Source organism: Ammodytes marinus (genome assembly GCF_949987685.1).
Source record: "Ammodytes marinus genome assembly, chromosome: 6".
Lineage (NCBI taxonomy): Eukaryota > Metazoa > Chordata > Actinopteri > Uranoscopiformes > Ammodytidae > Ammodytes > Ammodytes marinus.
The window spans coordinates 19,501,956-19,514,368 of NC_137235.1; the positions used below are offsets into that span (position 1 = coordinate 19,501,956).

A 12,413-nucleotide genomic window follows, 5' to 3' on the forward strand; every position below is an offset into this window, starting at 1 on the left:
ACCTGGTTCCATCAAGGTGAAAGGTTTTACCTCCCTAGAGGTGACACAAACTATTTAATGGTCAGCTATAGGTCTTTTAAACAAAATATGATCGCACCTGTTACTTGTTGTGGATGTGATGCAGTGCCCCTTATTCTCTGGCTTTCTTCTTTTGCTGCTTTATGATGGTTTTGGTGACAATTGGCGATGACAACAGCGACGTTAACCTGTGTACTTGTGTATGTATATTGTTGTATTATATTTTTATTCACATTTTTTTGACTGCTGTCTCTAAGCCAAAATGGACCCTTGGGGATATTAAAGCTTTACTCTACAAAAGAAGGGAAAGTCTTTTCACAGTATCATATTCAGTTGGAAAAGTGATTATTTTATTGTGTGGTAATCTCTTTGTGACTGTGCATGTATGTGTGTTTTAAATATGTCAGAGTATATACCTCTGGGCACCGATACTTCACACAAGTCAAACCTGTTCAGTCGCACTTTATTCTTCTGGGGGACTTCCCCCTTTGTGACTGTGTGTGTTTGTGTGTATGTGCATGTTAGACGAAAATTAACCTGCTATTGTCTGTATCCATTACTTCCAGGTTAATGGAGAACAAAACTATAAGTTAAACATCCTGCTATTGTTGCAATTTGGTGCTTTTACCCTGACAATAACTAGCCATAAATACAAGAATAGCAACATGTAAAAATAGGTTCTACTTACGGAAGAAGTCTTTCTTTGCCAGGTTCTTCGCACACAGGACTGGAAGAAAAGATAAACGGAAAGGTATTAATGACAGGTAAAAAAAATTACACACACAATTTTCATTTTCACATATAATATTAAAATTTAAGAAACAACAAGAACCACTCCAGGTGCTTGTATATTCATATACAAACTAAATCCGTATTGGCAAATGTTTTTCAGTTTTTACTTTTCATCGGTGAGTCATTGAACATGTTAGCCTTCTGTTTGCTAACACTGGTTTTGTAAGATGTCACTAACATCTCTAACCCTACTACTGATACTGATACTATTTCAGCAATGTAATATCTTAAAATGTCTCTCTGGTAATAGGTTTATGTCAAAGCCCAACTAGCTCAAATATTTAATTATGTATTGATGTATGTCTTAGCTGTAAAATTTGACACAGTTTCCCTTAAGTATTAATTACTGCTGTCTTTTTGCCAACATATTGGTTTGTCCATCCTCACTGAACCATCACAGGCCAGGAGACCCGTTTTTTTTAGTTCCTCCGTGTAAAATATTGAGTGGACAAGCACTCTATCCTGTATGAAGCAAGTCACTGGAGGTTTGTCTTTCAACAGAGACAAGAGAAAATAAAGAGTAAAAGGCTATGTTTGGGTTTGTCTACTGTTGTCTTTATTTCCCTTCCTAAATGTCTGAATGCGTTGTAGGGCCTCAGTGAACTGAAGCAGACAGATGCTTTGTTTGGAGCTGGCTAGACAATCCTGGGGCAATTATAAAGAGTTTAAAAAAAGAGTAATAACTTTGCTTATCTTTAGTTAGAATATTTATCTACGGTACAAGTTAAACAGAAGGAGTAGATCTTCTGCTGTGCCCAGGCAGTGTAATGGGCTATAAAAAGGTATGTTACATGTGCCTGAAAATGGAAGTTTAAAATAAAAATCAAATCCCTTTCTGCTTGTCATCTTCTTCATCTTGCATTTTTTCTGCCACTTCATCTCTACCATGTTCTGATAAAGCAGAAACAACTGCCACAAGATTAGATGTTGATAAAATGTTCTGCTCTACCCAGCCTATGAGAGATTATCTATCCTTATTGAAAACCAGACAAAGGAGGCTTCCAAAGGGAAATGTTCCTCAACATCAGACAAGTCCAACACAGTGTAATAGACCAGTTGAGGTGTTATTGAATGCTCTTTTCAGAGCATGTACTTACAGCAGCCATCAATGCACACACAATCAAAATTTAGAAAATATAATGCATAGAATGTGAATATACTGTTGTTTTAAAAGAAAGAATTCTTACGCATGTTGTTACCACATTTTCAACTTTGTATCCCAAAAAGACAATTTATCACAAAGCTAATGTTATTTCTCAATCTTTTGAGCACATTTAGACCATTATGCCAAAACAGTGCTGTGCCGGAGAGACATCATTACACAATAGATGATGTAAGAGTATGTGAACCTGCACGGATAAGAAACAAGAACAACTTCCGAAAAAGATATGAGCAGGCCAGGAAAACCAACCAATTCAATGTGTAGATCTTGATAGTGACCAAAATGACAGTCAGAAAAACCAGACAGACAGTCTCACAAAATAGGAACAGACGATCTCAACAAAATCCGAATTACACTGCCTGCCTGGGCCGACAGGATGAACACTAACCATCGGCTTGTCAGGGGAAATTACACTGCCAAAGCATACAATATGGGCGCAGGCCAAATCGGAGGCAGCCAGAAAGCCTCCTGTGGGACAAAACAGACACCGTGTTGTCTGCAGACAGGAGAAAAACAGGAGAAACAGAGGCCTGAGATCTTGGCGGAACATTTCTGGACAGAGAATCCAAATCGGAGACAAGTCAGCCACCAACGTTTAAATGGGTCCTCATCTATCTATATAGCTTATTTTGCATGTGTCAAATGCATTTCCTTCATCATGAAACACTTTATAAATATTCGTAACCATGCATTTTGGTTGTATCCATGTTTAGCAGCTTTTTATTTCCTGACTATGCTGGCAAACTGCAGTGTATCTTTGCCTCTTACTGCACCTGTTGAACAGGTCCATAGCACTGCTAGAAGTCTTAAACTTCACAAGGAATTTATAATACTGCATGTTATCTTAGATTAATGCCTGGACCGAGGCTATTTAACTAAATCAACACGTTTTAAACAATGTTCTTTAAAAAAACAGCTAATAAGTCTATATTCTATCATAACATAGCTGGTGTCGACTCATTTGCTCTGAAGCTGATGAAGAGGCACGCTTGTAAGAAGCATAGGTTAAACTGAGTTTGCTCAGCACTAGCAGATTTGCATTTCTGGTTACCAAACTATGCTAATGAAGATTAAGGGATTAACCTGCTCCATGGTCTCATGCACATTTCCCACAGTGGGAATTTTTATTTCATTGTCATCAATGGTCTGCTATGCACAGCAGGGGGCCTCTACTGATGGTAAATGGTAAATGGACTTGTATAGCGCTATATCTCCGTTTATCACAGACCCAAAGCGCTTTACATTGTTTTTGTACACATTCACCCAGTCACACACACATTCATACACCGATAACAGCAGCTACCACACAGGGTAGGCTTAGCACTTAGTTAGCTTAGCACTAGGGTGCTAAGCTAACTAAGCTAACTATCGGGAGCAATTCGGGGTTCAGTGTCTTGCCCAGGGACACTTCGACATGTGGCGGGGAGACGGGGGATCGAACCTCCGACCCTGCACACCAGAGGCGAACTCCCTACCCACTTCGCCACTGCCGCCCTACCAATAATGGTGAAGAAAAGGTTCAAAGAGGCCATTATTACTCCCTTTCACAACAAAGTTAGCGTGTTGAAACAGGATTTTTAAACGCCAGTTAATCTGCTAAAAATAATCGATTGCCAATTTGCATAATGCTAGCAGTCTGATCTCATGCAGTGCAGTGGATTGAAGACAGTGAAAGAGTGTGCTTTATTTAAAAGTGTGCTTTTTAATTTGGAGTGATCATCACTTCCTTTATTAGGCAGAGATGATCTCACCTCCAGGACCGCAAGTGTCTCAGACATTTTAAAAATCTATTTTTTTTACCTGTGTGTCTCTCAAGAAACGTATTTTTTTTTCTATGCAGTTGTCCTACCGTTGAGCTACATCTCATGGCAGCGCAACCTGAGGAGAAAATTAAACCTAACTGACTGTGGTCTGTCTGATCTTAAATGTGGAGCAGCAATTAATTAATAAAGAAATAGACTATTTTTACTAAATTACTACCAATGAGCAATTCATGACTTCAAGGCAAAAAAAAAAAATATGGTAAAAAAATTTGCAAGCTTTCCTCTCATACCAGGTTTCAACAAAATGGGACTTTTCAGATCGAGCACTGTTTGAATAGCTGCCACGTTTGAGGGCAGGCCATGATGACACAGGGCTGGCAGAGGTCCAGACTCAATCAAATCCCGAAACAGAAATCTAGGTCATCTAGGAATCAGTAAATTAGCAGGAAGCCCTAGGGTGTTGTCTGTGTATCATGGCCCCACCATAAACCCTCATCTTTAGTAACAGTAAGAGGAGAGACAATTAATCCGGCAGGACTGATGTCCTGGAAACATTCAAGAGGAGTAGATGGCCACCATTCATTGATGCTACCACTATTTGCAAAGACAGTATTTCTTATGAATATACCTTTGGATAAAAGGATTGCTATTCAAAGTTCAACATTTCTGGTCGTATTTAACCCTTTTTAGGTGCTGAGAGATGAAGCAGCTGAGCCACATCCTAAAGTTACAATAAAAAAAATTGTAAAGCCACTTCAAAGCAAACCTATGTTGATGGATACTGTATGAAGGACATGATCTCACAACAACTAAGTTATTAAGTTCTAGAGAGAGAGAGATTATCTGGGGGAAAAACTTGCTTCATAAACTATCAAGAGCTAACATTATCTTGTGTTTTCCATAAAGTTGCTGATTGTCATTGGACCACCCAAAGTTTCCCTTGTCTTTAACCAAGTTGTGATAGTAGTTAAAGGGTCAAAAAAGGCTTAAACTCGGTTCCGTTGTTCATTAGAAGGATTTGAAACAGCTGCCGTTTTGGGACCATTTGTAGGTGAGTCACCCCACTTCATAGTCTGAAACAAGCTATAAATCAGATTCAACAGCCACACCAAACCAAGTCTAGCCATCTAAGCATCTTGCATCGGGCAATGGCTTTACCACTGTGTGGTAGCCAAGAGAGGTGAAGCCAGACAGTAGCCTTTTATTGACCCAAACAAAATGTCCTTAGGCTTTAAATGGTTAACTATAGCTTCCCATTCCCAGAGGTACCGTTTAATACCCACTATTTTATTGAGCTAGCAAATCAGCATTTGAAAATATATTTTTAAAGTGCTTAAAAAAACAGTCAAAGTCAATGCCACAAGATGAGCCAGAGGCTATAAATGACTTGTACGTAAATGACAGTTAAATATTATTCAAAGATCACGTTATCTTTATGTGTGATTAACATGCTTGTCCATGTCATGTTTACAGAACATGTTAATATGATTTCCTGTCAATGGCATAAATAACTAAACTGTGCTTTGACACAGTTGTGCACAGTGAAAATGTGTTACATATTATGTTTTGCCATAGGCCTCATTACATATAGGGAAACAAATCCCTCTGCAATAGGACTTGAGCTTAAGACAAATACAGACCCACTTATGCACATATGGCAATTTACATAAATCACTGCTCAATTATGATATATAAAAGCCATTCCCTTAGTATTCATAACAAAACATGCAAAATGTGCCTTGGATCACAAAGAGAAGCAGGGGCTTTGTATTGTCTCCATCTGTCTGATTACAAAGGTCAGGCTGAAGGCATTAGTTCTGGTCATAAGCTAAAAGGTCGCAAACAGACAGGGGCAGGGGAGTGTCAGGGGATTCCCAATTGTTTTCTCAAGAGAGAGTCTCAAAGTGGCAGTTTGAAATGGCGGCTTAACGCCTCACTCTGTTCGTTTGGGAGGGGAACAAAGGAGGTTGGATGAGTCAGATGTTCAAATCAATCAAACCCAAACAGAGGGCTCTCTTTGGAAATTGCACCCCTGGTTTGAAGGATCAGGTCAATTTAGATTGACACTGTTTAATACCTGTAAAAGTGCAGCACAATCCCCAAAATTAAACCATTCTAATACTTTTTAATTATACTCATTGTGTGAAAATATGTTTGTTAGAAAAGCGGACAACAAAAGAAAGGACATGAGCTGTATTCAAGTTCACAACAGTGTGTGATTTTCACTGTACAGTCCACTGAACCACCAGCATGCATCTAGCCCCTTGCAACTCAGATACCAATATCAAACCACAGAGCTGGGTTGCTTTTCCCTGTCCTAGACCAAAGGGTTTGTGGTCAGTACTTCCAGTCGACGATTGTGTAATTGATCAATGCCAACTCCATGGTCAAGTGCAGCCATTTAGTGGTCAATTTGCTTGATTAATTCTCCAGCAGCACTACAAGGACAGACAAAACATGCTGCATCAGCACCCAGTTGATGAGCATAGACGCTGGTGCTATTATGAGGCACACTAATTTAGTGTTTTGGTAAGGATCTTTTAATTTTGTTTGTAAGGTGTCAATTGAGTGTATGAGCCAACCACTGCAAAAATATTTTGATCAATCTTGAAACCAGTGGACAAGCCACTCAAAACATATCTTGATCAGCATGGAACTGTCATCTAAATATATCGTCAGTGTCTAACTTTTTTGGCAATATTACCAAAATCAAGTTCAATAATGAAGATTCAATCAAACTATTTGTGGGTGTCATAGCCATTCTAATGTTCAAATTAAAGTTGTTAGTCTGTAATGGGATAATAACCTGTACTTGTGTTAAAACAACACACCGCTGCGCCCATGAATGTGAACAGTTACCAAATATTAGCATGGTCATCAACAGTGTGGTTAAGGGGTTGCGTCGAAGGGAATGGGAATGTTCAACCCAACCTAAAAACAGGCTTGAGTACATTGGCTAAAGCCCCATCATGGAAACAACTTTCACAGTGATACTTGTAGTACTTCAAATATTGTTACGCAGAAGAAATATTTCCTTTTAAACCCTCTTTCTGGCAGACATATAAAAAGGTTCAACCAATTGGCAAAAAAAAAAAACATTATCAACAGCAAACAGAAAAGTTCAGTGACCTTATAGTAACCATTTCCAAACAATGGAACAAATGTAACCTAACAAGAGAGTCAGGCAGCCATCCAATGTGAGTCATGAGTCTTAAACAGTTCATGGTGTGGTGGTGTCAAGTTTGATCATTAACTAGATTGTTTAAGCCTTCCTGTATTAGAGCACATAAACTGTGTAGCAAGACCGTGAGAGACGTGGTTGCCATACCAACAAGTTGATCATTAGCACCAATAGTTCCCAGGGCATGACTCCTTCCTTTGGGCATGCATTGACGAGTATGAAGTTATTATAACAATGTTTAGTCCACAGGTAGCCTCACTAACATTAAATTGTACTGAAATACCATCAAAGTGGAAAGATGAATAATTCAAGAAAATAGTCATACACTGAATCATAAAAACACGGGACGAGATATTAACTGTCCGTTGTGCCAATAGATGAACATCACTACTTCTTCAAATCTAGGTTACCAAGAAATGAAATGTGCATGTGGCCCAGAGCCTGAATTTTGATTCCTCTTACCTTTGCACACACTTTACCTGATGCTAGCGTATGTGGGCTCTTATATAATTGAAAACTTTAATTTTTTCAAAATAAGATATGGGTAAAAGACAACATACATTTATTAAACTATTCGATTTAAGTAAAAAAAACTCAAATTTAAAACTTGCTAAAAAAGCTGCACACACCCACCCACAGACAGCGAGTCATCAGTGACAGTCACTCAGGAGGACCCACCTCCCTTGCCTTTGCCCCTGTTATGACTTGCTGCAGCCCATGCCTCTTATTCACAGCATTGTTCAACAGTTTAACAAAACACTTCCTCTTCCCGTCCTAATGCCTCCCCGGCGGGCTTGCTCTCACACTAGAACACACAGGGAATACATGTTGGCAAAATGTCAAGCACAAGTACACGGTGTGTATGTGACCAACTACTGCAGCAGATTGCACGAGCGAAAAATAATGGTAGCGCGATCATATGAATTAGAATTTATGAGCATCTCAAATTGGGCAATGTTGTCAAACTGAGGATGTAATCTACATTGCACTTCCTCTTGAAAGCCATTACTTGATTTCCCAACCTCTGCCTTTCTGCAGCCCAGTGAATGCTCAGGATGCCAATTATGTCATTCATTTGAGAGGCCAGCAGTCTACAGCTGACACTCCCCCCTTTTCCTCCCCCTCCCGTCTGCTCCCAGAGGAGACGCCAACAATCTGGAGTGGAACGTAGTCACTACACAGAGGAGGAGGAGGAGGGTTGGGTTGGGGAGGGGTGAGAAGGTAAAGAGACCAAAATGTTCGTCTAGACTCTAGAGGCAGGAATCTACAGAGGACTGGAGGCATGAACGTGAGGAGGGCTTGGGAGGTGCCTATCAAGAGCCACACATCTGTGGAATGTAGACAGTGGAGGGGGAGAAAGGGAGAGAAATATTCATTTTGACCAGGGAATTTTGACAGTGATGACATTCTGGCAACAGTGGAAACACTGAGGAAGGAGTAGCAGGAAAGAAATGAGTAGAGTAGATGGAGGAAAGAATAAGAGGAGATGACAGAGAAGGGTAGTAGAATGAGCAAAGTAGAGCAGAAACATTTGGGACTTTATGGTGATCACATGTTGAGCATTTGTCAAATGTACTTAGGAGTCAGCACTGAAATCTCCAAGGCTGTTTTATTAGAAATATATCTCAAACATTTTGAAGTTGTTGACATTAACCTGATATCCAACTAAAGTTCAACCACATTAACTTTGATAAACTCAGACAGTTAGGTTATTTTTATTATAAGTACACAACACCTACTCAGGAGTAGTCTCCTCTTAAACATGTATTCCGTTTCAAAACTAAAATAAATGACACGTTTCGTCATATAATATATTATGATATAACAAATGCTAACATAAAAAGGGTGGCTGTGATCACACAATCAAAACTAAGCAACAAAGACACCAAAAAAAGTAGTTATCAGGGGGCAATATAAAGCATATAAAGCATAAAAATAACAGATGGGATAGAACAGTTTGTCCCACTTTCAATCATTTCATTTATAACAACAAGAGAACACGGAAGTCAACAGAAGAAGGCCTGCGGTAGGCAACATACGCACCCAAGGGCAAAGTGCCCAACAACAGCCTTTGCTTAGCCATTCTGACAAATTAACAAAGACGGTGAGCCATGGACAGGAGGTGATGTGTAGAGAGAGACTGAACTTTAGAGAAACAAGAAATAAGCCAAATACATTTTTTTTAAAAGGTGGAGCAGGCTGCCACATAATGAACAGAAGGAGAGAAAATGAATTGAAAAAGGGGGAAAAAACTAAAGAATTAAGGGGGAGGAAATATGCCAGAGGGAGTCAAGCTCATTTTAAGACTGAGTCACAAAGTAAATGGAATGTGCATGCCGGAAGCATTCAGATTAAAATGATCTGATTTAAATAAAGTCAGGTGTAATATCCTACCCCAGGAAAGTAATTCCAGTGAAGTAATTAAGGTACACTAAGGGCCCGTCTACTCCTGTGTCCCCATGGCAGTCTAACGGGCCGCCATGGACGGTCACTTTTTGATGTCTCAATGAAGTGTCTGAATGTTGTATGGTAGACACACACGGATCACTGAAGCTGCTGCCCTGCTAACATGCTGCTCACATCACTATACCTCCTGTGTAGATAAGGTATTATGGGCGGGAGCTTACTTCACGTGTCTTTTCATGAGAGCAGACCGTTTGAGCACTGTATATGATTCATGCAACAACTGTCTCAAGAATGCAGTTAAGGTGATTCTTATCAGTTTAAGAGCAAATGACTAGAGACAAAAGACTACTGCATATGATTCACACACAAGGACAGGTTATGCGGGTTTGGGACTGCAAGAAGGTTTTCCTTGCATTTGTATGTGGTAAAGACAGGGACAAAAGAGGACAAAGGATGTTGCGTATACTGATAATGTACAAAGTTCATCGAAATTGCAGTTACCGCCGGTACAAATAAAGCCATCAGGAAGTTAAAATGCAAAGTTCTGTATGGGTTTGCATGGCAGTAAATGTACATGTTAACTTGGTGTAAAGTTTTGGCCCTGGTCATATTTGCATACATAGTTGTGAGGATGCACCATGTGTTCATTCGCATGTGGATGCTAGACTGTATATTAACTGTATGTATGAACCATTACATCTGAGAAACAAGGGAGGAAAGGGGCAGAGGAAGATGACAAACCATGATTATGAAGCAGAAACCGGAATTCGGAGGTTGGGGAGGGGATCGAGAGTGCACAGAGAGGAGGAAAGAGAGCAATAAAAGAGGAGAACTGTAGTGATGAAAATGGGATAGTGAGGAATAAATCATAGGAAGAATGAGAAATATGACAGGGAAAATGAATGAGCCAAAAGTTATATATAAAAAAAAAAGTCTTGAGTGGGTCATTGATCGAGGCAGCGATGAATTCTCAGAAAATACAACATGGAAAAGGCTTTCTACCTGAGACTCTGCAATAGCCATCATAGAGGTAAGGGCCGAGACAGTAAAAATACACCACAGAAAATCTAAACCTAAGTCTTCTCTTGAGTGTGCCCTAATAATGCAGTAAAAGAGGGGTGCTACAACATAAGACATCTTGCTATGATGTGGCACTAGGTGCAAGGCAGAAGGCAAAATATAAAGTTCACTGATTTTACACTAACACTACCCTGCAACAACGATATAAAAACTTCTGTAATGACAAACCACATTTAAGCATACGATGTTATACCACAACACACCACTCCATACATGATATTGATACAGCTTTGGTCATTCTACAGCTGCCATCATCAAATAAATGACAGTTTAGAGTAACATAGTAACGCCACTCAAGAAGCGAGTGAGAGCAATCATAAATATATCAAAAACAAAAACATTCTTTCATTCAATCACAAAAAATGTTTTTACCCAGTTACATTTCATGTGCTATGGACAAAAAATGTCCTTTTGGAGTCTCCAGCTGGTATTTTAGGAAACGGCTAGACATTCCCTTGGAAAAAACAGTGTCAAAAATTCATTTTCTATGGTTTATTGATCAAATTTGAACTGTGATTAGGAAAAGCTTCAGGCAGTTGGACACTTGTTTTGTTTTAAAAATGTAAAAACAAATTGACTCAGCTTTTGTCCAACATCTAGATTTTGGGGCTTTGCAGATATGCAAATTTACGCATCATTAGTAAGATATTGATGATTTTTCATATTTATTCAAACTTTCTGGAAAATACTGTAATACAAAAAGTTGTTGTTTTAATGTCAGTAATCAACTTGCAAAGTTTCATAATGATATGTTTAAGTTTAAAAAAAAATCCCTATTAGCCCATCCCCATTCACTTAAACAGTGGTTCTGATTTACTCTATGTCGGCCCCCATTTCTCATTTCTGGTGAACAACCTTTTACAACGCTCCATGTCTGTTTTTCCAAAAAAAAAAAAGGGGGTTTTGCCCCCTAGGTAAAAGTGAAAATAAGCTAAACTAGTCCGCTATCTGCAACTGATAATGTGCAATAGATGGAGACCCTGCCTTCTCATATGTTTTCAATGCATTACAGGCCCTGTCACTCTGAGTATGAATGACATAGGAGGAGAGGGGTTACTTTAGGCTGCAGTAGTTTTCCTCATCTCTGTGTACACAGAAATATTCTGCTGAACCTAACAGGGTTTAATGGAGCAGTGCAGGGATTTTTTGTTGTGCGAGTGTGTGTAGAGTTGTAATGAACGGTACAGAGCTGCATCTAAAACCTGAAACCGACCACATTGGGCACACGTAGACTGCAATAATCCTACTACTACTACTGAGGACAGCAATGTAACATGAGGGAACACAATTACTTTCAAACAAAACAATAACCCTTTGCATGCAACAAACATGACCAATATCTACCTTTAAACTCTTATTTTTTCTTTTTGACAGAGCTCTAACATTGCGGCTATCTCTGCAAAAGTGTCAATAAAACACTGCATTGGGCTGTTTTTTACTTACAGCTATGTTGAGTAATAGATTCGAACCGTAAATATGTCATCAAGCAGCTGGTTTGCCTTGTATGTTGCCAAATGTTGTGAAATCTCCAACAATGAATAGGGAGAAATATCATAAGAATGCAACAAAGCACTACAAAGTGTCTCTTTAAAACAAGCATCTGAGCTCAAATTTCCTCTGAAAAACTTGCGTTATTCCAATTAATTAAGTAGTAGGACCAACACATGCCCATCGTTGTTGGATGGAGGTACAAATCCGTCATTGCAGACTGTAAGCATTAAAGGAATATTCTCTCTTCTGGACCTTTGTAAACAGGTGGGAAATTCTGCCGTTATTGTGCTTATGTTAAGGCTGGAGTGTGATGGTGTGGCAAACAGACGCCACCCGAGCTACCATCTCCACAATAAAAACTACTGCGCCACTCATGTCCTCCAAATCTCTCTCCCTCATAGAAACTCGAAAACACAGACTCGGAGAGAGGGGGATGCAATTTGAATGTTAGTGTATGCGAGAGTGTGAGTCTGTGTGTGTGTACAGTAGACATCCTGATTGGTCTACCAGACACATACAC

At 39.4% G+C, this 12,413-nt stretch overlaps 1 protein-coding gene across 2 annotated transcripts in view; it reads right to left on the bottom strand.

Moving 5' to 3' along the window:
• The window catches only part of LOC307251360 (E3 ubiquitin-protein ligase SMURF2), a 57,861-nt gene that overhangs the window by 35,528 nt on the left and 9,920 nt on the right, over positions 1 to 12,413 (bottom strand). For both annotated transcript variants that reach the window (XM_080028709.1, XM_080028708.1), the window contains exon 2: positions 707 to 745. In XM_080028709.1, coding sequence (XP_079884835.1) covers positions 707 to 745 — 39 coding nt within the window. The remainder of the gene's footprint in view (positions 1 to 706; positions 746 to 12,413) is intronic.